This window comes from Ovis canadensis, chromosome 4 (assembly GCF_042477335.2).
Source record: "Ovis canadensis isolate MfBH-ARS-UI-01 breed Bighorn chromosome 4, ARS-UI_OviCan_v2, whole genome shotgun sequence".
Taxonomy (NCBI): Eukaryota; Metazoa; Chordata; class Mammalia; order Artiodactyla; family Bovidae; genus Ovis; species Ovis canadensis.
Genome location: NC_091248.1, coordinates 24,523,944 through 24,551,551, shown reverse-complemented (window position 1 = coordinate 24,551,551; position 27,608 = coordinate 24,523,944). Strand labels below are relative to the sequence as shown.

The 27,608-nt window shown below is 42.6% G+C and overlaps 1 protein-coding gene across 6 annotated transcripts in view; it reads left to right on the top strand.

Annotated features, from left to right (window-relative positions):
* Positions 1-27,608, top strand: part of CDK6 (cyclin dependent kinase 6) — a 259,075-nt gene that overhangs the window by 55,210 nt on the left and 176,257 nt on the right. For all 6 annotated transcript variants that reach the window (XM_069587399.1, XM_069587405.1, XM_069587402.1 and 3 more), the window contains exon 3: positions 14,543-14,678. In XM_069587399.1, the coding sequence (XP_069443500.1) occupies positions 14,543-14,678 (136 nt within the window). The remainder of the gene's footprint in view (positions 1-14,542; positions 14,679-27,608) is intronic.

Here is a 27,608-nt window from a genome sequence, read left to right as displayed (position 1 = left end):
TAATTCTGCCATGCGGGACTTTTTTCTTTTTTGGCCAGTATAATGAGCATTAGAGTAATTTTAAGATACTTTGAGTTATTGTTGTTTCTCTTTTATTGCATGGTAACTCTTACTTTTGACCTGTTAGCCAGATATCAGGAAAGTAGTTTTATTTTCCTAACTTCTTTTTTGTAGAGTTAATCCATCCATAATAGGGAAGATTGAAAATCACATACCTTTAGTGAGGCAGTAATGCATGAATATTGGTTGTTTTTTTTTTCCTAGAACAAAATTAAGAATTTAACATATTTAAGTTTTAAAACTACCTTTTCAGAATTGATCACCAGGATTGTCTTATTAATGTAGTGGAGCAGATGGAAAGAAAAATATAACTGGTGGAAGGAAAAAACCTTGATCAGGAAAAAAAAACCCTATAATTCTTGTTTTTAAAATGATTATTTTTTTCTTGTTAAAAATTGATAATTCTCATTGTATTGATAATACAAATTCAATTATATTCTCATTGTATGTAAAAACTGATAATTATCATTGTATCGACAAATAGAAAACACAATTCTGTAATTTCACCACCTAGAGAGCTAGCCATGTTATTATCTTGATTTGTCTTTCTACTATTTTGTTTATATATGTAGAGTCATACTGTATGTATTCTTTTGAAGCCCGAGTTTTTTCCTAATAGCACCCTTCTCGATCCCTGGATTGGGAAGATCCCCTGGAGAAGGGCATGGCAACCTACTCCAGTATTCTTGCCTGGAGAATCCCATAGAGAGAGAAGCCTGGCAGGCTACAGTCCATGGGCTCACAAAGAGTTGGACACAGCTAAGGGACTGACGCCTTCCATGTTTAAAAATATGAATCTCTATCATCATTTTAAGGACCATGTGATATCTGTGTGTGTGTATGTGTGTGTGTGTCCCCAGATTACTCTTCTTAAAAGGTTTTTTAAATCAATTTTTACTCCTATAGTCATGTGGGTCCATTTTCACAAACCCTCACAAATGCTGTGCCCTTTTATCATTTAAACATTTTTGCTACCCAGTTTGAAGGGCTTATAAATAGTGTATCACTGCTGGTATCATTTATGTTTCTTTATTACTAATTTAACATTTTCTCCTGTGTTTCTGTTCCTTTATGTTTCCTTAAAAGGAACTGACTTAAATGGTGGTTTTATGGGATAATAACCCAATCATCAGTATCTGAGTGAATTAGTACAGGGATAGATTTACTCACCTAGTGAGGATGTGATTAGGAAAGATATTTGGCTTATGGTGTAGGTAAAATTTGGTTGTTGTTTTCTTTTTCTCCCTAAGACCCAGCAGACAGTCTTCATCACAGACGGCTGCCTAGTTTTGGCTGATTCCTCGTTTTTCCTCAAGAGAGGCCCAGAGCTGAAGAACAGGGCTTTTACAGGTCGGAAACGGAGACAGAACTGAATGCTGAGAGCTGGCCAGAGTGTTCCTGCTCTCCTTGTGACTCGGGCCAGAGCTGCTCCCTTTGCTTTCAAAATGATCACTGCACTCCTATATTTTTGAGATCGAAATATATTTTTTCGGGCTCTGTTGGGTGAATTATAGTGCGTCATTTTCTAACTAGACAAGGGAAGGACTCAAGAGATGAGAGTCTAGGAGATGAACAGTCTTCAGCTTTAATTTTCCTGTGAATTTTCCAACCCATTTTTGGTTTTTCAGCCCAGGAGGTAACATATATACTGGTATAGCCAAGCTAAGCAAGGGCCTTTGAGAGTTGTCATCACCACTGTTACCTGTCAGCAATGGGTCTCATTTACCGTAAGGAGGTCTCTGCCCTCAAAGGTGTGCTCCACACGGAGGTAGGCTTGCCCGGTGGTCAGCAGATAAGACTTGGAAACCAGGCAACCTGATTTGAGACCCTGTCTCGACCACTTATAGTGCCTGGGCCTTAGACAAGACATTAAATCTATGACTGTTTCTTGAGATAGCCTCTGCGTGCATGCTCTGTCGTGTCCGACTCTCTGTGACCCCACGGACTGTAGCCCACCAGGCTCCTCTGTCCGTGGGATTCTCCAGGCAAGACTACTGGAGTAGGTTGCCATGCCCTCCTGCTTCCCAACTCAGCTATCAAACCTGCATCTCTTTCTTTGGCCGGCGGATGCTTTACCACGGAGCCACCTGGGAAGCCAGAGGTAGACTGTACATGCCATCGAATTCACCCATAGACATAGGTACAGTTTGGTGGTTCTTTAGGATGTTTGCTGAGTTCTGCAGCCATCACCATGTTGTAATTTTAGAACATTTTATTACCTAAAAAGCAACAGAAGTCATTCTCCATTCCTTCCACCCCTCCTCCTCCTCCACTACCCCCAGCCCTGTGTGCTAAGTTCTGTCTTGCTTTGGTTGTGTCCAGCTCTTTGTGACCCTATGGACTGTAGCCCTCCAGGCTCCTCTGTCCATGGAATTCTCCAGGCGAGAATGCTGGCTTGGGTTGCCATGCCCTTCTCCAGGAGTTCTTCCCCATCTACGGATCCTGCTCACGTCTGTTGTATCTCCTGCACTGGCAGGTGGGTTCTTCACCACTAGCGCCACCTGGCAACCCCCAGCCCTAGGCAACCACTAATCTACTCTCTGTCTCTCCGGATCTGCCTATTCTGGAGGTTTCACATAAAAGAAATTACGAAATACTTGGCCTTTTGTCATTGGTACCCTTCAGGGAGCATAATCTTGTTGATTCATGTCACAGCATGTGTCCGTACCTCATTCCTTTTATTACTAAATAATATTCTACTCTACGGATGATACCGTGTTATATTCATCCATTTAGCAATCGATAGACATTTGGGTTGTTTCTGTTTGGGGCTGTTAGATGCTGCAGTGAACATTTGTGTACTTACGTCTGTCTCTTCACCTATAAAGATGAGTACCGTTTCATAGAGTTGTTATGAGGAACAAAAAAAGTCAAAATAGGTAGAAGTGACTAGTGAGGAGCAAACTAACAGCAATTTGGGCTATCTTAACAGGTAAACGGGATTCTGTATACTGCTCCGTTCACATTCAAAATGAACATAGCATGATAGAATTCAGGCTTCTTTCATAGTCCTCTAGCAAGCAGAGTGTGCTGTGCTGTGCTCGGTGACCGCTCAGGCGTGTCTGACTCTGCAGCCCCACGGACTGTCCATGGGTTGGTAAATGGTGTTAATTTTTATTACTTTGTTTGGCCGCGCTGGGTCTTAGTTGCTGCACTCAGGACTTCAGTCGCAGTTGCAGCATGGGGGATCTCTAGTTGCAGCCAGTGGGATCTAGTTCCCCGACCAGGGATGAAACCCAGTCCCCTTGCGTTGGAAGCACAGAATCTTAGCCACTGGACCACCAGGGAAGTTCCAGTGGTGTTTATTCTATTAGTAATCAAGACGTAAGCTTCGGGAGTTGGTGATGGGCAGGGAAGCCTGATGGGCTGCAGTCCACAGGGTTGCAAAGAGTCGGACACGACTGAGCGACTGAACTGAACTGAACTGAACTGAATCAAGACGTAATGGTCCCTAATTTTCTTAGGCAGCAGGCTTCTTCTTTTTATAGAGTTGACTTTAGGCTGTTGTTGACCTCAGGAAACTCTTTTGTATTGGAGCTGGCCGAAGCAAAAGTGTGAAAGTCATTCTTATCTAGCTGCCTCTGTTTTTCTTTCTCTTGATTCTGGGGAGATGGTGATCCACGTGGTGACTCAGAATATTTTGCCTCTGCTACCATTCTGTTCCCTTTAAGAGATATAAAATGGGTTCCTGTGATTTCCTCATGTGTCTTAGCTTGTTTCCCTTAATAGCATATAGTTGGCACAACAGTGACGTCACTCCTTCACTCTTCTCTGTGGCTTTCATTCACATAAAATGCATTAGGTTTGAAGGGTTGTGCTTGAAATATGAGCGCTTCTGGTGTTTGCTATGGGCTTCCCAGGTGGTGCTAGTGGTAAAGAACCCACCTGCCAGGGCAGGAGACGTGAGAGACTCGAGTTCGATCCCTGGGTCAGGAAGATTCCCTGCAGAAGGGCAGGGCAACCCACTCCAGTATTCTTGCCTGGAGAATCCCATGGACAGAGGAGGCTGATGGGCGACAATCCACCGAGTCACAAAGAGTCAGATATGACTGAAACGACTGAGCACAGAACTGCTCACAGAGTGCTTGCTAGAAGACTGTGAAAGAAGTCTGAATTTTGTTATTTTATGTCCATTTCAGGAATTCATCTTGAATGTGAGCAGAGCAGTATACAGTATCCCATATACCCACTAAGATAGCCCAAATAGCTTATTTGGGGCCCAGCTTGCAGTACACCAGTGTTGCACTACTGGATGAGAGCAGTGTGTCTCCATATACACAAGTTTCACTTTTGCTCTAGTTTAAGTATTCACTGTAGTACAAGTCATATCTTGTAAACTTGCTCAGTTTGGGGATCCCCATTTTATTTGTGGGCTTCCCTGGTGGCTCAGAGGGTAAAGCCTGCAGTGCGGGAGACCCGGGTTCAATCCCTGGGTCAGGAAGATTCCCTGGAGAAGGAAATGGCAACCCACTCCAGAACTCTTGCCTGGAAGATTCCATGGACAGAGGAGCCTGGTAGGATATAGTCCATGGGGTCGCGAAGAGTTGGACACAACTGAGCGACTTCACTTTCACTTTCATTTTATTTGTGAAACATTTTTTGATTAGTGTATGCAAAAATATAAACTCATAGATCCACACTGCCAGTATATGTAGATAGAAGCAGAAACTAAAGACGAACTGGAAGAAAATGAACTGTGAGGCTTTTTATGAACACACTTTTTAAGGCTAAAAAGAATAAAAATGGTTTAGGAAATAAAAAGTGTTGACTTTGCATTCCCTTAACAGATAGTGGGAGCCTTCAGTGTAACTGCATAATCACAAAGGGGCTTCCCTACATGGGGTTACCACTGATACGGCGTCCCTGTGCATCTCCACTTTTCAGCAAGAGCTAGTGGAAGGGGGGTTGCTTAACTAAGGGTTTTAGGAGTACATATCTCTGAGCATTGGACTCAGCCTTTAAGTGAACTAAACGCAGTATCCTTGTATTCACTTCCTCTTACCTGCTGCTGCTGCTAAGTCGCTTCAGTCGTGTCCGACTCTGTGCGACCCCATAGACGGCAGCCCACCAGGCTCCCCCGTCCCTGGGATTCTCCAGGCAAGAACACTGGAGTGGGTTGCCATTTCCTTCTCCAATGCATGAAAGCGAAAAGTGAAAGTGAAGTCACTGAGTCGTATCCAACTCTCAGCGACCCCACGGACTGCAGCCTACCAGGCTCCTCCGTCCATGGGATTTTCCAGGCAAGAGTAGTGGAGTGGGGTGCCATTGCCTTCTCCTCTTACCAGCTGAGGCCTTTCTGATTCTAGGTTCCATATTCCTGTTTGCTATGAGCTTCTCTCTCTTTCCTCCTTTATTTTTTCCTCCATAAAATGCCCCTGTGGTCAGACAGGAGGAATCCTGGGCAGAAGCCGCATGGCTCCTCAGGAGCCATTACTTAGTCCACTCTGCTGCTGTTGATTACTCTCACCTGGCCGGCACCCTTGTGGGAGACCCTCTTAAGGCAAATAGTCTCCCAGCAAATCAGGGAACTGGGGCAGTCACCCTACTGCTATATTGTTGTTCAGTCCCTCAGTGGTGTCTGACTCTCTGTGACCCCATGGACTGCAGCACTCCAGTCTTCCCTCTCCTTCACTGTCTCCTGGAGTTTGTTCAAACTCGTGTCCATTGAGTTGATAATGCCATCCAATCATCTCATCCTCTGTCGCCCCCTTTGCCTCCTGCCTTCATTCTTCCCCAGCATCTTGAGCTTAATTCATTTTGTCTAACATATAAGATGTATTTAAGGTCAGATATTGATGTTTAAAGTCATTTAATTGTTTCAGAATGTTTATAGATGTCTTAGGACTTTTTAAAGTTGTATAAAACCCAACTCACACGGGATAAGCTCCAAAGCAACAGTACTAGCTCGTGTAAGTAATGAATCCAGGGGCAGGCTAGGCACAGATGGACCTAGGTGCTTCACCGATGTCATATGGAATCCCTTGCCTGTTATCTCCCCGCTCAGGCTTTCTTCACTGTTGGCTGCATTCCACGGTGGGGGCACTGAAGTGGTGGCAGAGACGGCCACCAGCAGCTGCAGGCTAATCACTTGCCAGTTTGGTAATCCCAGAATAAAGAGAGCTCTACTTTCCCAGAAGTTCTAGTAAAATTCCTTGGACCAGTTCTCATGGTCCTGTCCATCCCTGAATCAGTCATCATCACTGTGTCCAGGGTAGGGTGCATGCCATCCTATGCAGGCGCCCCACAGCTCTGTTGCCCGAGTGTGGGCTAGAGATGATTCCTCAGCAAAAGGTGACGGTATGGTTTCCAGAAGAGATAATGGATATTGGAAATGGAGACATCACAGACGTCTCTCTGTAGTAGGATGTGGAATGAATTTACTCTGATGTTGATATTAAAGTTTCACATAGTATTTCATAGCCATATACCACTGCTTGTAGTTTTACAAGTTTACATGTTAGTCGTCTTTCCCGCAACTGGGTATGACGCTCTTAAAAACGGTACCCGTCTAACATCTCTTGGAATCTCTAAAACCAAGTGCGATGCCTGCACATGGCAGGTACTGATAAATGTTTACAGATGCTGCTGAAATGGTGCTTTCCTTCTAGCACTATGCTCATCATTGCTGGCAGCAAATACTTCTGGAATTACACCATTCAGTGCTGGTTGAGAATAAGCACACATAGTCTATATTTAATGAGCAAAAGGAGAATACCCTGGCCAGTGGCCCGTAGTGTAGCGCTAGTGGAATGTGTGAACATAAATTTCGTGCATGCAAGCTATAACCACAGAAGGTGCTCTGTGGACCATAGAGGAAGAGAGTAGAGATTTTTTTTTTTTTAATTTCTCAATTCTGAAGACTGCCAATAGTTCAAATAAAATTTTATTCAGCACTTTTTTAGGCAGCTGTGCCAGACATCTCACAGCTCTTGAACTGTTTGATGTCCAAACGTTCAAGAGTATGGAAAAAAAGTGACAGGAAAAAATCCTCATAGAACTTCCTGTGACAGGTCAGAGTTTAATCACAGCAAATAATGCAGATTTCCCTTTAATTACAACCACAATAGAAAGGCAGGGAATGTGTTTACAGAACATGTTGTTTGGGAGACCTTTGTAAATTGTTAATCTTTGGAAATCCCAGACCTATTGGACATAATCCCATCCATTAGACAAGACAGCTTGCCTGTGTCATAGATCCAGAATAGCAAGTTAAGTGGAGAACACGAACAGGAAGCCGTCGCTCCGAATTACAATGGGTAGGATGCAGAGTTAATTCGTGGAGATATTTTGTTGTGAGATGATTACATCACTAGGGCAGCTGGACAGCTGAGTGCGGCCCTGGACCGCAGTGCTTGCTCCCTGCCCTGCAGCTGGGGTGTTGGGACAGCAGAGACAGGGAGAGGATTGCTTTACGGGATGGTTAGGGGCTGGTCTGACTTAATTGTGAAATGATAATGACCTCTCTGCCTTTTTTTGGATCATATTTCGTGCAGCTAAATTGCATTCATAGACTCAGTAAGGGCTCAAGAACCACTTTCCATTTCTACTTTTTGAATATTCACTTGGATCACATTAAGCTAAGCCCTCACGGATAAGTTTTGAATGGTAGTTCTCATTTCCTCTAGAAGTCATCTGAGATATTTTGTTCATCTTCGACACAGTGTGATTATATTTCTCTTACAGCCCTGTAGTTATGCAATCGCTGAAATGGTATTTTTGTCAGTTTACTGAATAGCAAAGAGATTTTTTTTTTTTAAGTTTTAGAAAGCCTTAAGATGTTGGTCAACACAAGAAATCAGACAGTTGCAGTTGTTTCCCAGGGTTTATGTTCAAGTGTTCAGACCTGTCTGGCCCTTTTGTTTTGCAAGTGTAGGGGCTCTAGGCAGCCTGGCCACATTCCTTATTGATTTATATAAATATATTACAGATTGTTAACCTCCTGCCAAATACCAGGGAGTTCAGTTCTTGTTTAGCTCAGTTGCTTTATGTGAGTCTGATCTCTTACATTAAAGCATCTATCTTCTCTTTATTGCTCACCAAAGTGATTACTATTTGCTTTGGGCTGATTCCAGATAGAGTCATTGTAGACGGCAAAGCATCCAAAATATTATGTTCTAAAATTCCTAAGATTCGTACGTATAACTGTTGATTCAAAGTGCATTTTCTACCCATTATCACTAATGTCCTGAAGGAGGAAATGGCAACCCACTCCAGTATTCTTGCCTGGAGAACCCCATGGACAGAGGAGCCTGGCGGGCTATAGCCCAGAGGGTCACAAACAGTCTGACAAAACTAAAGTGACTGAGCACTACAGCACTCAAGCAATTAAGTCAGACTAAATTTCATGTTTAATATACAGTCAGTTCAGTTCAGTTCAGTCGCTCAGTCGTGTCTGACTCTTTGCGACCCCATGAATCGCAGCATGCCAGGCCTCCCTGTCCATCACCAACTCCCGGAGTCCACCCAAACCCATGTCCATCGAGTCAGTGATGCCATCCAACCATCTTATCCTTGTCGCCCCCTTCTCCTCCTGCCCTCAATCTTTCCCAGCGTCAGGGTCTTTTTTAATGAGTCAGCTCTTCGCGTCAGGTGGCTAAAGTGTTGGAGTTTCAGCTTCAACATCAGTCCCTCCAATGAACACACAGGATTGATCTCCTTTAAGATGGACTGGTTGGATCTCCTTGCAGTCCAAGGGACTCTCAAGAGTCTTCTCCAACACCACACTTCAAAAGCATCAATTCTGCACTCAGCTTTCTTTATAGTCCAACTCTCACATCCATACATGACCACTGGAAAAACCATAGCTTTGACTAGACGGACCTTTTTTGGCAAAGTAATGTCTCTGCTTTTGAATATGTTGTCTAGGTTGGTCATAACTTTCCTTCCAAGAAGTAAGCGTCTTTTAATTTCATGGCTGCAGTCACCATCTGCAGTGATTTTGGAGCCCAGAAAAATAAAGTCAGCCACTGTTTCCACTGTTTCCCCATCTATTTCCCATGAAGTGATGGGACCGGATGCCATGATCTTCGTATTTCCCATGAAGTGATGGGACCGGATGCCATGATCTTCGTTTTTTGAATGTTGAGCTTTAAGTCAACTTTTTCACTCTCCTCTTTCACTTGCATCAAGAGGCTCTAGTTCTTCACTTTCTGCCACAAGGGTGGTGTCATCTGCATATCTGAAGTTATTGATATTTCTCCTGGCAATCTTGATTCCAGCTTGTGCTTCCTCCAGCCCAGCGTTTCTTATGATGTACTCTGCATATAAGTTAAATAAGCAGGGTGAAAGCTGTGGTACATATACACAATGGAGTATTACTCAGCCATTAAAAAGAATACATTTGAATCAGTTCTAATGAGGTGGATGAAACTGGAGCCAATTATACAGAGTGAAGTAAGCCAGAAAGAAAAACACCAATATAGGAAGGCGATGGCACCCCACTCCAGTACTCTTGCCTGGAAAATCCCATGGACGGAGGAGCCTGGTAGGCTGCAGTCCATGGGGTCGCAAAGAGTCAAGACTGAGCTACTTGACTTTCACTTTTCGCTTTCATGCATTGGAGAAGGAAATGGTAACCCACTCCGGTGTTCTTGCCTGGAGAATCCCAGGGACAGGGAAGCCTGGTGGGCTGCTGTCTATGGGGTCGCACAGAGTCGGACACGACTGAAGCAACTAAGCAGCAGCAGCAGCAGCAGCAGCAGCAGCATAGTATACTAACGCATATATATAGCATTTAGAAAGATGGTAACGATAACCCTGTATGTGACACAGCAAAAGAGACACAGATGTATCGAATAGTCCTTTGGACTCTGTGGGAGAGGGAGAGGGTGGGATGATTTGGGAGACTGGCATTGAAACATGTATAATATCATATAAGAAACAAATCGCCAGTCCAGGTTCAATGCAGGATACAGGATGCTTGAGGCTGGTGCACTCGGATGACCCAGAGGGATGGTATGGGGAAGGAGGTGGGAGGGGGGTTCAAGATTGAGAATACGTGTACACCCGTGGCAAGATTCATGTTGATGTATGGCAAAACCAATACAATATTGTAAAGTAAAAAAAATAATAATAATAATAAATAAAAGTGAAAAAAAATAAGCAGGGGACAGTATACAGCCTTGACGTACTCCTTTTCCTATTTGGAACCAGTCTGTTGTTCCATGTCCAGTTCTAACTGTTGCTTCCTGACCTGCATACAGGTTTCTCAAAAGGCAGGTCAGGTGGCCTGGTATTCCCATCTCTTTCAGAACTTTTCACAGTTTATTGTGATCCACACAGTCAAAGGCTTTGGCATAGTCAGTAAAGCAGAAATAGATGTTTTTCTGGAACTCTCTTGCTTTTTCGATGATCCAGTGGATGTTGGCAATTTGATCTCTGGTTCCTCTGCCTTTTCCAAAACCAGCTTGAACACCTGGAAGTTCACGGTTCACATGCTGCTGAAGCCTGGCTTGGAGAATATATAGACAGAGTAGTATTTCCGAAAATGTCTTCTGTGGATTATTGAGTCTGTAGGATGTTGACGGCCAGCCCTGGAGTCCAAAGCCTACAGGTTCTTTAGGACTTTTACTGCGCTTAATGCCACCTTTGAATTTCTAAGGAAACAGTAATAGGCTCCATTTCCCAAGTGAAAGTAGTGCATTATTATTATTCACAGTATCAAATGAAATTTATCTTAAAAAAATAAAAATAACTGTCTCCTTGAACCAGCATGAGCCACTTCTGCTGAGCACCCTTCTTTTCACAGCCTAGAAGAATATATAACTATATACATTAAAAGTTATACAATAATATTCTACTTTGTGTCTCTTTAAATATGTCTTTTAAAACTCCTCTTTTAAAAATATTGCCAATGAAAGTTAGTGCCTTTTCTCCGTGGCTGATCATTAGGGGCAGTTAGCAGCGACCCCAGGGAGCTCACACTTGGATATCACAGGTGCTACAGGCAGCAAGAGTGAATCTTAAGAAATTGCAGAGTGCTATACCTTTGAGAAAAATAACTTGGGTGGGTTAGATGTTATTCTTGCATTGTGACACACAGTGTTTAAAAACGGTTTCAGCGAGATGAAGCAACGTAGCAGACAGCCAGGGGTGTTAGGTAACTAACAACGGTTTGGGAGCAGGTGACGCTTTGGTTTGCGGTGTTTTATGATCACTTTATTCTCTAGCTATGTCCCTGTCAATGTTTTTTTTTTCCTTTTGAAAATTACTAAAATGTCTGATGTACACAGACTGTAAGTGCAGTAAGAACGGAAGTTACTAGATCTTTACTGACTGGAGGCAGTGATAAGCAGTGTATTTTATTAAGGAAATGTATTATTGATGATAGAAAACATTTTGAAAGTAATGTGTAAGAAGCATAGCCATAATGATGCAGTTCTCATGTTTGTATCTGATTTTAATACAGGCCATTTTTGCTTCATTGTTGTTTTATTTTATCACAAAAATAGAAGCAACTGATAAAAAGAAGCTTGGTGATTGTGGAACAAAAAAGTACAGCTGTCAAAGAATATGGGTTTAATCGAAAGAAGATGATTCAAAAGAGCCTGTGAATAAATGGTAGTTACCTCGAATTACCATATTCAGAGAAGTGTTTTCATAAACTTCCCAGGTCAGATCCATCTTTGTTCAGTGTCTGACTCTTGGCGACCCAATGTATTGCAACACGCCAGGCTTCCCTGTCCTTCACTGTCTCCCAGAGTTTGCTCAAACTGATGTCCATCGTATTGGTGATGCCATCCAACCATCTCATCTTCTGTCACCCCTTTCTCCTCCTGCCGTCAATCTTTCCCATCCTCAGGGTCTTTTCCAGGGAGTCGACTCTTCGCATCAGGTGGCCAAAGTATTGGAGCTTCAGCTTTGGCATCTGTTCTTCCAATTAATATTCAGGGTAGATCTCCTTTAGGATTGACTGGTTTGATTCATGAATGATAGCAATCGTGTTTTTCACAGTACAGCATGCATATAATTTATGGCACTATTTGTAATACATTTTTTAAATTAGGGGTTTTTACTTTATCAGAGTCATTTTTTCAGAATAAGTCACATTCAGTTCAGTTCAGTTCAGTCGCTCAGTCATGTCTGACTCTTTGCGACCCCATGAACCGCAGCACGCCAGGCCTCCCTGTCCATCACCAACTCCTGGAGTTCACTCAAACTCATGTCCATCGAGTCGGTGATGCCATCCAGCCATCTCATCCTCTGTCATCCCCTTCTCCTCCTGCCCCCAATCCCTCCCAGCATCAGAGTCTTTTCCGTGAGTCAACTCTTCGCATGAGGTGCCCAAAGTATTGGAGTTTCAGCTTCAGCATCAGTCCTTCCAATGAACATGCAGGACTGATCTCCTTTAGGATGGACTGGTTGGATCTCCTTGCAGTCCAAGAGACTCTCAAGAGTCTTCTCTAACATCGCAGTTCAAAAGCATCAATTCTTCGGCGCTTAGCTTTCTTCACAGTCCAACTCTCACATCCATACATGACCTCTGGAAAAACCATAGCTTTGACTAGACGGACCTTTGTTGGCAAAGTAATGTCTCTGCTTTTGAATATGCTGTCTAGGTTGGTCATAACTTTCCTTCCAAGGAGTAAGCATCTTTTAATTTCATGGCTGCAATCACCATCTGCAGTGATTTTGGAGCCCCCCAAAATAAAGTCAGCCACTGTTTCCACTGTTTCCCGATCTATTTCCCATGAAGTGATGGGACCAGATGCCATGATCTTCGTTTTCTGAATGTTGAGCTTTAAGTCAGCTTTTTCACTCTCCTCTTTCACTTTCATCAAGAGGCTTTTTAGTTCCTCTTCACTTTCTGCCATAAGGGTGGTGTCATGATATTCAAAGACTTTAGAAATTTAGAAGTTAATTTTATAAGTAGATGATTAAAAACTTAGAATGTTTTAAAGTAGACAAAGTAGGGAAGAAATTTGGTTGATCTTAATTGATTTTACTGGAGTTGGAGAACTCACCCCAGGCTACCCAGAATTAAAACGTAGTTTGGATCTGGCTATGAAGTATGTGTGGTTGTTGGTGGTGTTCACTCCATCTGATTTAACTTAATTATAGTGTTCTTTTAAAGTTTACTTTAGATTTACAGAGAAGTACCAAAGATTGTGGACCCCATCGATAGCAGAAATGGTGTAGAGTAACATGGTGAACCAGCTAGGCATTAAAAATTTAAGTGGTAATGTACAAAGTGGCTGATTGTGCATTTTAGTACTTGGGTTATATGCACATTTATAGTTAGTTAATTTCTTTGAAGAAAGTGTTGTTTCATTTTAAAACTGGAAAGAAAATAATAGAATAGAATTTTTATTATCCTTTTCTTAGTATTTGTATTACATTCTTGTCCTGAAATTTATTTCCAGCTTGTTTATGGGTGGCGTGTTTAATTCTTTATATGTTTGGTGAGCATCTCATGTCCTCCCCTGCACACCTCCCTCCCCCGCCCCCAGATGATGTCCTTTGACTGTTGAAACTAAAGGAGGATCAGTCATTTGGCTTGAAAATTCTTTTGATTACTGAAGGCTTTGTTTTTAAAACTTAGATTTGGAATTGGTGGTAGGATTTTATGGGATAAATTGAGTTCTCCCATCCGAACATAATTATAAAGTTTGTCAATCTGCCTTCATCATCTTAGGGCAGAATAGTTTGCCAACGCAACGTCTGCATCCCCCTCAAAAAAAATTAAAAATTCACAATTTTTATTAGCATGATATTTGGAGTTTTAAAACAAAGAATCCATGCCCTTTCCAGGGAGATGATTGGATTGAGCAGGATGAGAACACTTTCTTAGAAATAAACCAGATTTCTCCATATTCTATTTTAATTACTTTCATAGGCATGATTTGAAGACCTTAAATTCCAGGAAAATCGAAGTCGCAGAGTCCAGTGTCCTCAAAGAATGCCTAGTCTCTGTCTGTTCAATCATTCTTGACCTATGAGCTAAGAACCATATTTTTTATAGAGTCTGCAGTTTTTGAAACTATCTCCACCAGTATGTTCTCCCTAAGATCTTAAGTAAGGAACTCTCCAAGCAGACATTCTCGTGTTGCTTTCTACTCGCCGCTGTGAATTTTCTCACCACTTAACCAAGTGCTCCTCTCCTGAGCTTTCGTATTAAAGGGTCAGACCCAGGTGGCATTAGTGATAAAGACTCTGCCTCCCAGTGCAGGAGGCACAAGAGACACAGGTTCAGTCCCTGGGCTGGGAAGGTTGCCTGGAGTAGGGGATGTCTGCCTGCTCCAGTATCCTTTCCTGGATAATCCCAAGGGCAGAGGGGCCTGGCAGGTGACAGTCCATGGGGTCCCAAAGAGCAGGACACGACTGAGGGACTAAGCACTAACAGGTAACCTTACATATTATCACAAGGATCGATCCAATCTAGCCTTTCCCCCCGCCTTAATTTTGTGATCAAAGGATATGTGTAAGACTTACAGATGACTTCTTTTCGTATTACCACCTCCCTAATACTTCTTTTTCTTTTTAGGTTGTTTGATGTGTGTACAGTGTCACGAACAGACAGAGAAACCAAACTAACGTTAGTGTTTGAACACGTTGATCAAGACTTGACCACTTACTTGGATAAAGTGCCAGAACCTGGAGTGCCCACTGAAACCATCAAGGTACTAAGCGTCTTCTCTCTGCCTGGTCAAACAGTCACACTGTTATTTAAACAGTGGCATTCTTTCCTTATGAAAATTGCCAGAAGTAGAGCCTTTGGAACTTAATATATAGTTAAATATATCTAGTATGACTAAGTGGATGTTTAGAGAATGGGGTATATTCTAGCTCACTAATTTTAGAACTCAGTGGAAAAAAACCCTTTAGTTCTAATATATATTAAAATTATTAGGAAATACCTGCTTGTACGTTATCTGGCCCTGAGCCTACAAAGTATAGTTTAGTAAGTGTGTAAATAGCTCAGCCATTTTCTGATGGTTTGTGAACTCTGCTTTTTTCCCTCGCTCATAAAACATTTATAGGAAGCCCAGAAGTGTCAGGTTCCATCCCAAATGCTTGCGATTCAAAGATGACTTAAGACTCCTTGGAGGTCAGCAAGCTAGATGCAGTGTATTGACTCCAAATCTTTTCTGCCTTTAAGTCTAAAGGGAAGAGCTGCTTATAAAGCTTTATTGGTATTACTTTGTTCTGCTTAATTGAACTTCCCAGTTATCTTTTAGATCTCTGCACATATGTGCAGGTGTTCATGGAGACCTGTTTGCTTTTGTGAATTGGGTGAAGCAGACTCTTTACCTTATCATTCATTGTGTAGAAATGGCTTCTAGAATTCAGCGTCATTTTAGATAGGAGTGAATAGCTAAAAATAGTTTACAATCTGAACAGAGTAAGAGAGATCTTTTAGTGACAGCTAGATGGGTTCCCAGTTTTGGTACAGTGAATGATTTATTTATTTGGTTTTAGACCAGTCTAGAATTTATTTTCTCCCATCTGCCTTTCATAAAGAGAATGTGGTGCTCAGGAATGGTCTCATTGCTTCCTGAGCCGCGTCAAGGACAGTAAGTCCCTTTAACCGTAGGTATTCCTAATTACGGGTTTCCCAGGTGGCACAGTGAGACAAGAATCTGCCTGCCATTGCAGAAGGCACCAGAGATGTGGGTCTGGGTCGGGAAGATCCCCTGGAGGAAGAAATGGCAACCCATCCCAGTATTCCTGCCTGGAGAACTCCATGGACAGAGAGTCCATGGGCTACAGCCCGTGGGCTTGCAAAGACTCGGCCGTGACTGAGCAGCGAGCACACGCACAAGCCACGTGTTCTTGGTCATTTTCTCTTCTATCTCTGCGTCCTCTTTCCTCTGGAATTCTTTTCCAGTCTTGTGACTTCAGTCCTCTCCTTTATGAGTGTGTCCAAAATACTATGTTCAGCATGCAGGGCAGAACATAGCCCCATTCTGTGTACTAGCTTTCTGGCCAAATTGGACTAATCCGCATCCTCTTAGTGTGGCTCACAGCTTCCTCCCTCCGAGGCCTTCCTCTCATTGCCGTTTCTTTGCTCCCCCCACTACTAGCTATCTGCTCGAATTTTTCAGGGCTGACCCCAGATACCATTTGGCTAACTTTTACAGCCGGATGTGATCTCATTTGTCTTTTAGCGCTTGTTCTACACCTCTCTTCCTCTTTATCATATTTTGTCCATTTGTGATTATTTGTGTCCATATCTTACTTATTTGTTCGTCTTTGTGTCCTGACAGTCTATACTCAGAGATTTACACACATAGGTACTCAATCAGTAAGATGCGTTGCCAACCATTCTTCAGATATAATTAATTGCAAATTATTGTTTTTTTAAATGACTTCCAATAGCTTAAACATAGACTGTCAACACAAGCATTGGCTTCCTCTGATCTATTTCTATGTTCAAAATTTCAGTTCAGTTCAGTCGCTCAGTCGTGCCCGACTCTTTGCAACCCTATGAATTGCAGCACGCCAGGCCTCCCTGTCCATCACCAGCTCCTGGATTTCACCCAAACTCATGTCCATCGAGTCGGTGACGCCATCCAGCCATCTCATCCTCTGTCATCCCCTTCTCCTGCCCCCAATTCCTCCCAGCATCAGAGTCTTTTCCAATGAGTCAACTCTTGGCATGAGGTGGCCAAAGTACTGGAGTTTCAGCTTTAGCATCAGTCCTTCCAAAGAACACCGGGAGAGGTCATTTTTTTCAAAACAGTGAGACAAGGTAATCATTTGTTTACACCCTGCATTTCCAGCTACATAGGTCTTTTGAACTTCATGTTAAATTTTCCTAGGATGTCAGAGGCTGCCAAGTGGAATCATTTGCAAAAGTGAAAGTGAAAGTTGCTCAGTCGTGTTTGACTCTTTGCGACCCCGTGGACTTTAGCCCACCAGGCTCCTCTGCCCATGGGGTTTTCCAGGCAAGAATACTGGAGTGGGTTGCCATTCTCTTCTTCAGGGGATCTTCCCAACCCAGGGGTTGAACCCAGGTCTCCTGCATTGCGGACAGATTCTTTACCCTCTGAGCCACCCTGGGAACCTAAGAGCACTGGAGTGGGTAGCCTATACCTTCTCCAGGGGATCTTCCTGGTCCAGGAATCAAACCTGGGTCTGCAGGGGTCTCCTGTATTGCAGGCAGATTCTTTACCTACCAGCTGAGCTTCTGGGGCTTCCCATTTGCAACAGGATCAGTAGTTAGAACAGCTGATAAACTAAAATGATGTGCTTAAACTAAGGCTTGATCAGGCAAGAGTAGAAAATAAAGTGGAGTGGGGGAAATTCCACTTCCCCTCAAGGGTGGGGGTAGAGAGGTAAGCTGGATTAAATGAGGTACAGGCAGAAAGGTGGTCACCGAGGCGAGGAGGAAAGAGAGAAGTAGAGTAGGGGAGTGACCGAGCCAGGTTTCAGGAGCAGAGGATTGATGCTTATGAGCAGAAGCTTCTCATAAGGCAGCTTGTTGAAAGTATTTCTGAGTTCTTCACCTATCCACGCAAAGGGCGTGCCACTCCGTTCTGTGTTGAACAGAAGATTCTCCTGGCGGCTGTTAAATGTCTTCAGTCGTCAGGGTCAACGCCACTCTCACAGAGATGGAGGCGGGGGCAAGGACTGTGGTTATTCAAGGTTTGTGGTTAATTGTGTATTGATGTTTTCATAGTAAAACCAACCTATAGTCAGGCAGTATTTCAGGCAGTTAATTTGTATGTTAATGCCTAATTGAACATCTTTCGGTAACTTAAAAGATAGTCACAAGACTCTTTTCGTCTTCATCCTTAATTTCTTTTAATTGAAGTAAAGTTGACTTACAGGGTTGTGTTCGTTTCTGGTTTACAGTAAAGTGATTCAGTTACACATATATATATTCATTTTCATATTTTTTCCACCATGCTTTATTATAGAATATAGTAGGACCTTGTTGTTTATTTTATATATAGTAGTTTGTATCTGCTAACTCCAGGCTCCTAATTTATCCCTACGTGCCCCATTTCCCTTTGGTAACCATTTTGTAAATAAGTCCACTAGTATCGTTTTTTTTTAGATTCCACCTACAAGTGGTATCATATGATACTTGTCTTTCTCTACCTGACTTCGCTTACTGTGATAATCTCTGGATCCCATCCTTGTCGCTGCAAAGTGCAGTATTTATTCTTTGTTATGACTGAGTAATATTCCACTGTGTGACAGGTTGTTTCCCTGTCTTGGCTATTGTAAATAGTGCTGTGATGGACACTGGGATACATGTATCTTTTCAAATTAGAGTTTTCTCCAGATAAATGCCCATTCATCCTTAATTTAAAAAAATGTTGTTGAACTGTGCAGATCTACTTTTCTTTCTTATTAAATATAAGAATATAATGGTTTGTGGTTGGTTTTTTTTTTTTTTTTAGAATTTGAGTGTTTGAGATTCTTTAAGGTCATTATCGAAAACATGAGTAATCATTTATAAGTGCCGTAATACCATCAAGTGGATAGTGGTTTTTTTTGGAAATGGATAGTTTTAAGTTCAGTGTATGATTGATATAAATTTATTTTTAATGAATACTTGTATCTTTTGAATGTAAGCTATTGTCTTTTTAAGCACTGGTATGCAGGATAAATAGCTGCTAAGCAGAAAGTTCTGGCTAGTGGAATTTTTTGAACCTGCAGCCAGAGAACAGAAATATTTTGTTGTTGTACAGCTCACTTGTGAGAAGTCTTAGGAACTATATCGAGAGAATATTGTTATTATGAGGGACCTATTGGGAACATGGACTGAACTATTTATACAGAATGCTTTCTCATAATGAGTTTTTCTGAGTATACTTGTACAGACGTTAATTTTACAGGGCGAGTTCTATGCTGGGCACTTTGAGGACACAAAACTGAATGAGTCATGAATCTTTGCTCAGGGGCCTTAGAATATAAGAGCACACAGCAGCCTGTGGGACACTTCTCTATGGTTATATAAGTAGTTCATTGGTGTTCTCAAGTTTTAAAAAAACCCACTTATTTATAAATAGACACAGTTTGTAGCTGATTCTTGCGTTATGGTACCAAAATATTTTCTAAAATATTCTTCAAAATCATAAATTTATTGTCTTGCATATATCAGAACATGCCACGTTTCAGAATAGGTAAGTAAATAGGTTAAATATTTTAACATGAAATAGGCATAGAACAGAAAATCAAGGAGAGAGACCTCTTATTACGATGGTGCGAGCTTGCGAGAATCGTCCTCCAGCGCCTGTCCCCGTCCGTGTCATCTTTGACACTGTTTGCCTGTCGGTCCTCCTTAATTTAGCATCTCCCGAGTGCACGTTCAGGACATACGTTGCACTCGGTGAGCCGTATTTAGTGAAACTTCGTGGTCTCTGACTAACTGTTCCAGAGGCAAAATCTTTCTGTTCAGGACTGTTGTCATCAGTCTGTCTGTTAAAAAAAACAACAACACACTGTTAAAACTAGCAGCTGAGCTTATCTTCTCAGTATACATACATCACATAGCAATTTTAAAATGCATTTAAATACCATTTGTTTTTAAAAGGCAAAAAGGTAGTCTTTTAAAAGACTACCCCTGAAGCCCTAAGTATTCGTGATGGTTGATAGTTGGTGAACTCATTAGAGGAAATCCGGTCATTATCGTAGGGCTTCCCGGGTGGTTCAGACGGCGAAGGATCGTCCTGCAGTGCAGGAGATGGGTTCAGTCCCTGGGTCGGGAAGATCCCCTGGAGAAGGAAATGGCAACCTACTCCAATGTTCTTGCCTGGAGAATCCCATGGACAGAGGAGCCTGATGGGCTATCCATCGGATCAAAAAGAGTCAGGCACGACAGAGACTAACACTTTCACTTTTCCTTTGTCTTTATCATGTGGTCTGGACTGAACATTGTCGTTGAGAGACTGATGAGAATACAGTAAAATTATAGGTGGTTCTTTCCAACCTTTTAAAATGCTCATCTCCCAAAAATGAATAAATAATCACATCTTATCGTATTCATACTTGATCTTGAAATTTTCATCGCATTCTTTAATCTCTTTTCTTGATGTCCTAAGACACAGTCATTCATGCTGACGGTGACATTTGTATAAAGAGACCTCGACTGCTAAGCTGTGACGTAAACAAATACTCAGACTTTGCCTCACAGGCCGATCATTGCTGTATCTCGTTTTCCTCTTTGTCGTTCAGAATGTTTTTTGATCTACTTAACTGTGGAGGAATCCAGTGCATCTGTTTAATTTGATCATTTGAGATTCAATATTATCTTCTTAGACTTCCTTGCTCAAACTTATGAGGCAATAACTGACACCTTATGATTGTCGTATTCTTTTCTTTGGGGGTTCATAATATGTTTTGAGTATATGTGTTTATGTAGCACCTTTCACTTGGTGGTGGGGGGGCGGGGGTGCTTTATAAGGAAAGAAAAAACAGCGGCTTCCAGATTGCTGGGTTTTCTCTTTCATGCCTTTATCTGCCACGGTGTGAGAAAGGATCAGAAAGAACTGTAAACAAATTCCCTCACTTTGCTCCTTTGTCATATGTAACTGCTACCCAGAAAAAGAACTGTATGACAGGATATATATATATATGCTAAGTCGCTTCAGTCATGTCCGACTCTTAATGAGTCCATGGACTGTAGCCTGCCAGGCTCCTAAGTCCGTGGGGTTCTCCAGGCAAGCATACTGGAATGGGTTGCCGTGCCCTTCTCCAAGGTATCTTCCCAACCCAGGGATCGAACCCAGGTCTCCTGCATTGTAGGCAGATTCTTAACCGCCTGGGCCACCAGGGAAGCCCATGAATACTGGAGTGGGTAGCCTATCCCTTTTCCAGGGGATTCTCCCGACCTAGGAATCAAACTGAAGTCTCCTTCATTGTAGGTGGATTCTTTACCAGCTGAGCTACCAGGAAAGCCCAAATGTATGTATCTATATATATATATATATATATATGAAGAAACTCCTATGTAAAAATCTCACACTTTACATGCCTGTAAAATGTAATACCCTCTTTTATTAAACTGTCAGTTGGTCCTCAGACTTGCCTCTCCAGTACATTCTCTCTCCTGGTGTCTGACCCGGCTTCTCAACTATCTTTTAAGCTCTCTGAAGTCCCTGCATCATTCTTTGGACATTCTGTACATGTAACGTGTCTTTCACAAGCAGAAATTCAAAGGCACTGAGAGCTCACAGAGAACACCAGCTGACTCTCCAAAACAGAGCACGGTTCTTTCAGCTCAAGACCACATGGCCTCTTTGGATGACTCAGTCTTGGAATAAAAATTATATTTTGTGCATGTATCTCTGTAACAGACAAATTCTACTGGGCTCGAGAAGGCCGAAAGACCTCAAGGTTTATGAGTCTGTGCGGGTCATTTTCTCTGCGAATTAGATTTCATTTTATCTTCGATTGAATGTTTCTTGGAGATTTCTGTTGGTTGTAACATTTTCAGTAGGAGATAAAATGTACTATTAAGTTTATGTTACAAAACCCAGGCTTCAGAGACTGACACACACTCTTAATAGCACCTGTTTTCTGCCTCTGGGAAAGATCTGTTTTCATGAATAATATCTGCTTGCAGTAAACAGTGGTCCTGGTGTCAGGATGGGGTGGCCGGGACTGATTCATCTTTCTCCATCTGACATAATGCGAAGTGACTGCCTGGTCCCGTTACTCTGATGAGGAAAGCCCCCCAGAGCCGCCTCTCCTCTCACCCCTAAAGGAATCAAGCCATGGCCCCTCTCGGCTCCTGGTGGTCTCCACTTTGCCTGAATTATGAGCAGGTGATTTGTCTCATCTTTGCAGGACACAGAGCAAATTAACATGAAAATATCGCTTCCCAGAAAACAAGGCAGACTTGAATGCCCTGTCGCTGGCGGTCATTAGCCATCTGCCACCGACACTCATACCCTGTTTATCACATTTGAAATTCAGAGCAGATGTTGCATAATAAAGTGATCCCAAAAACAAGACGAGAAACTCAGTGAACAAATACTCCACAATGACGATAAGGGTCCTGGAAGGACATTTGTTTCAATCTGATATCAAGGCTGGACTTTGCTGAATAGACTGTGGGTTTTTCAAACACACACAGGCATGTGCACACACATCTCTCCTGGTGTTTAAAGGAAACTGCTTTTCAGAGTCACATGAAATAATTTTCTGAAGAAAGTGCATCCATGAAGGATGCCTGAGAGGACTGTTTAATAAGATTAAACAGTGGAATGTTACGGTAACACTGGTTCTGGTGCAGAGGACCTCACCAGGCAGAGTTGGGTTTTACTCTAAGATGGGCCTCAACCTGCAGCAATCTGCCTTAAAATAGTTCACGCCTGTGGTACAGTGGATTTCTCAGGGCTTTGTGACTTGCCAGCACGGTAGCCCAGATTTGCTTCTTGGCACTCAGAATCCTGTTCTCTCTACCCTCTGCCTCCCCGGCCCCGCACTGTCCCCACGCCCACTCTTTTCCCTCCTTGCCAGCACACACACAGACACACACTGGGCTTTCCCAGGTCTCCGGAGCTCTGCCCCAGACCTTCCTCCTCAGTCCTGGGCCTTAGGCTCTCCTCCAGCCTGAGTCCTAAGAGCCTTTCCTTTACATTTCCCTGCCCTTCCACGTTAAGGTAACATTTTAGAGGATTGCTTATTGTAATGCTTTATCCAAACAATTTTTGCATGTTCTACACTGCGTTGGCAGGCAGGTTCTTTACCACTAGCACCACCTGGGAAGCCCCTTCTGCCCGTCCTACACCCTTAGTATGCCTTTTAAAAAGCACGTCACTCATGCATTAATGATCATACGTAGAGGCATTCTGCTTTTTAAAAACCAGGTGTCTGAACTTTCATCAGGAATGTAACCTATGTCATAGTTTTTCTTTGCGGGAAGTCAGCTTGGAATGTAGACTTCTGACTCAAAAAAAAAAATGCCTTCTCTGAACAAACCACACCCTGGCCCACACCCTTACCTGGGTAGGTGCCCACTTTACCCCCCTACGCATACACACACACAGAATTGGGGGGGATTTTTTAAAACAGGAACATCAGCCATAATGCTAAGCAGAAGTTAGGCAGCCAGCCCGGGAGTTGCTTGAGGGTTAAATCGAAGTGGCTCCAGCCACTGGCCACTGTCAACTCTAATAGGAGAGATGATCGGAAGGAAGCGAGTCAGCCCTGAGTTCACCTCAGATCTAGGGGGAAACCTAGGGTGAGTGAGCTACATCTGTAGTAACTTTCAGTAACTCTTCAGGGAGAACACTTTCAGATAGTCTAGATTTTGAGGACTCTCCCAGAAACAAATCCTTAAGCAACTTCCCAGGCCCTTGTAGTGGTTGAAAATATCAGAAAGAGGACAGAATTATGCAAATACATAATTATCTCAAAGTATAACAGATGATACTGTTATACTATATATATATAAAACCTATATACTATATATAATATATATATTATTTAGATAGAGTTATTTAGTGGGTGGGTTTTTTTTTTTTCCCCTAACAGGAAATATCGGTTAAAAAAGAAAACCAAAAACTGGTGTCTTTCTAAAGGTACTGTAAAACTGACTCATTAAAACAAATACTGACTCACTAAAATAAACAAGTGACACTTTGATCAAGCTAATAATAGGTTAGTTGGAATCTCTTTAGAAAGTGCTTCCTCACCTTGGGCATTGAGTCTGTTTATAGAGCCCATGAAAAAGTTGCAGGCAGTGTATACCCAGTGTGTGTCCCTATGGTAACAGATGGTAGAGAGATGCTCCACATAGTAGAGGGATATTCCTCACCCAAGTTTAGAGTGTGCCTAAGCTGCCTGGTTAAAGTTCCTTTCCTGGCTCTCTTCCTCTAAGTGTTGGAACAGTGGCGGCTTCTTCATCCTCAGCTCTCTTCTCTTCCCTGTCTACACTTTCTGACCAGGTGATATCATTTAGTCCTGAACCTTCAGGTATCATTATTCTTTAGCCTGACCTTTCCCTCTTGCTCTGAATGCATTATAGTCAACCAGCTGCCTGATATCTTGGGACCAAAACATTACCCAAGAATCCTCTCCCCAACTCAGGCCTTCCCCCATCTGCCCAGTTGTTTGAACCCCCAAACCTAAGGATCCTTCTAGGTTTCTTTCTTTCCTTCACAATCTTCATCTAATCTCTTAGCAAGTACTTTTGGTTTTATCCCCAGAAGATAACCCCAGTCTGACTGCTTGCTTCTCAGCATCTTTGTTGCTAAAGCTCTAGTCTGACCCATCAAACCAGCTTTCTAATTCAGTATGCTGTTTTCACTCCTGTCCCTATGTAGCTCATCCTTCCTGTGACAACCAGAGGCACCTGACTGAAGCATAAATTAAAGTTATTACTCAGACTTCCCGGGTGGTCCAGCGGTTGGGAATCCACCTGCCAATACAGGGAGCATGGGTTTGATCTCTGTTCCAGGTGGGTTCCACATAGTGCGGGGCAGCTGAGCCCGTGCACTACAGCTGCTGAAGACCGCGTGCCCTACAGCCCATGCTCTGAAATGAGAGAAGCAACTGCAGTGAGAAGCGTGCCCGCTGCAGCTAGAGAGTAGCCCCTCGCTCCTTGCAGCTGGAGAAAGCCCGTGTGCAGCACTGAAGGCCCAGCCCAGCAAAAAATAAATAAACAAAAAATTAGAAAAAAAAATTTAAGAGGTATTACTACCCGGCTGAAAGCCACTTTTCTCCAGTGGTTTCCTGTGACCTACAGAATAAAGTCGAAAGTCCTGCCCTGCCTACTGCCCTCGTCCTCCCCTCCGCTCCCCGCCAGACCCTGTTCTGCTTCTGTGGCTCACTGTCCTTCAACCACACCTGCCTTCTCTCTGCTCTTCCAGCATGCTTCCAGCTCAGCGTGGGTACGTATTGTTCATTCTGTTTGGAATGCTACATGCCTCTCCCTCCCCAGCCCCACAGGAAGGGTGCCTATTTCTCGTTGTCGTAATACCAGCGCAGGTCACAGCCTAATGACTTCTTCTGTGATCACCTCACCTACCACTCCACCTCTACTCACAGTTGACCACGTTACACATGGTGCCCCATTTTATCTTCTTCACTACACTTGGCCGAAATGATCTCATTAATTTTTTTATGTTTGTTGTTTATCCTTCCCAACTGGAAGGTAAGAGCTTTGAAGTCTGAACCTAGTTTTTTGTGCCGTCTCTAGTACTGTCTGGAATGTACAGAAGACCTTCAGTAAACTTGTTAGTAATAATATATCAATGCCTGTATTTCAGTGTTAATTAGAGGGTTGATTACATCAGCACCTGCTTTCCCATTGTACAAGTAAGAAAGTTGTACTTTTTCAGGGATAGATTTGTATATATTTACTTTCCTATTACATGCATACATTTCCTATACATGTGCATATATAATAGAATAAATTATGCATATACCTGGCTTCCCAGGTGGCCCTAGTGGTAAAGAACTCACCTGCCAATGCAAGAGATGTAAAAGACATGAGTTTGATCCCTGGTAGGGATGATCCCCTGGAGGAGGGCATGGCAACCCACTCCAGTATTCTTGCCTGAAGAATCATCCCATGGACAGAGGAGCCTGGCAGGCTATATAGTCCATGGATCACCAAAGAGTTGAACACAACTTAGCAACTAAACAATAAAACATATACATATTTATGCATATACATATATATATAATAGAAAAGTAAGCGGAGAATATGCTGTGTTGTAGCATATCTACCTGGTTCTTTCTTCATGCTGGGCAGAGACTGTGGACTTATCCATATCAACTAAGGAATTGCTTGGTTGGCTTGGCTTAGATACAGTCTAAAACCAGTAACTGATGTCCACTAGAACTATAATGCATTTTCTCCTTTAGTATTAATACTGACTTAACTAAATTCCAGAAGTCACTCTCTTTCAATGTTTGCTAAGGGTGTTTTGTACTATGGATGGGAAACTGAGTCCAGTGAAGTGCTTGATGCTGTGAATCTCAGAGCCCATTCTCATTTCTCAGGGGTGTATATAAATAAAAGATAATTTGCTACTGACACATTTTTAAAAATTTAAAGGTAAGTTTCCAAATGTTAACTGTTGTAGGCAAAGTTCTTTGTCATTCCCACCATGAGCAGTAGCAGCTTCAAAGAGTGAAGTTCCTTTTAAAAAATCTAATTGGAAATACTCTCCTAATCGTTTGGATTTTTATCATTCTTGTCCAGAAATTTCAGATACCCATGTGATTGTGGAGTTTGGAAGTTAAGAAAGCACATTCTACTAGAGCAGTTGCTAATAATTTATAGTCACTAAATTTTACATTAGTGAAAGGCAGCTAGAGAAAATATCCATCAGTTATCTAAGATTGTAACTTTTCCCTAAGGAAGGTGGAAAGGCTTAATCGATCGTTTCATTGCCGTTAAAATCATTATTGGTTCTATTAAATATTTGTTGAGAGGAATAAGGGCTTTCACAAACAGTTGTGCATTGAAGCCCATAAGGCAGAGCCCATAATGGTAGTCATGAGAACCAGCTATCTCCAGCAAGTAAAATATTGTTGCAAATACTCTCATTCTGTACTTCCTCTTTCTTCTCCTCACTCTCAAAGAGCAAGTTTGTCCACAAAGGTCGATTCCAGTGGAAAACTCAGATGAGGAGAGTTTGACCTGAATTTGGATTCATATATCTAAATCAGGGCTTGATGCATGCATCTGGACACTGCGAATTTTTCTTTTTTTTTAGTTCTTTATTAGGCTATCTCCGATCTTGGTTGCAGCACGTGAGATCTTTCATTGCAATGCATGGACTCTCCAGTTCTGGCACCCGGGTTCCCTAGTTGCAGCATGCAGGCTTAGTTGGCTCCTCAGAATGTGGGATCTTAGCTCCCCAAACAGGGTTTGAACCCACATCCCCTGCACTGCAAGGCAGATTCTTAACTAATGGACTACCAGGGAAGTCCCACCTGTGACTATTGACATCTTAGAAAGTAAAAGAGAATTCTGTGGATATTAGAAATGACCAAGTATAAATCTAATCTTCAAAAACTCTAGCTACTACTGTACAGTAGAAGCCTGATTTGGATGCCTGAAAAATAGACTAAACCAACAAAGTTTGCAGAAATGTGTCACCATCTGAAAGTGAGTCACTCAGTCATGTCCAACTCTTTGCCACCCCATGGACTATACCATCCATGGAATTCTCCAGGCCAGAATATTGGAGTGGATAGCCTTTCGCTTCTCCAGGGGATCTTCCCAACCCAGAGATCGAACCCAGTCTCCTGCATTGCAGGCAGATTCTTCACCGGCTGAGCTATGAGGGAAGCCCCTAGATGGTGGTGTCACCATCTGCTAAGGGGTTAATGAAGTTAAATGTAATGCTCTTTCTCCAGGTGTGGCCAGTGAATCACCTGTATAATCACCACCTGGGGTGCTCATTTAAATCTACAGCCTTGCCCTAAACTTAGTCTCAGAAGGGAGTTTCCAATAAGTACCCTCTGATGATGCCTAAAGACATTACTGTTTAAGAAATAGTCTCTTACAGTTTGACATATGACCCTACTTGGGAATGGAAAATGTCTTGAGATGACTCAGACCTTTGGAATATCTGCCCGCTTGTGCGTAGGTGGCCCCAGCCTTTCAGAGGACTCTAAGCCCAGGTGAATCA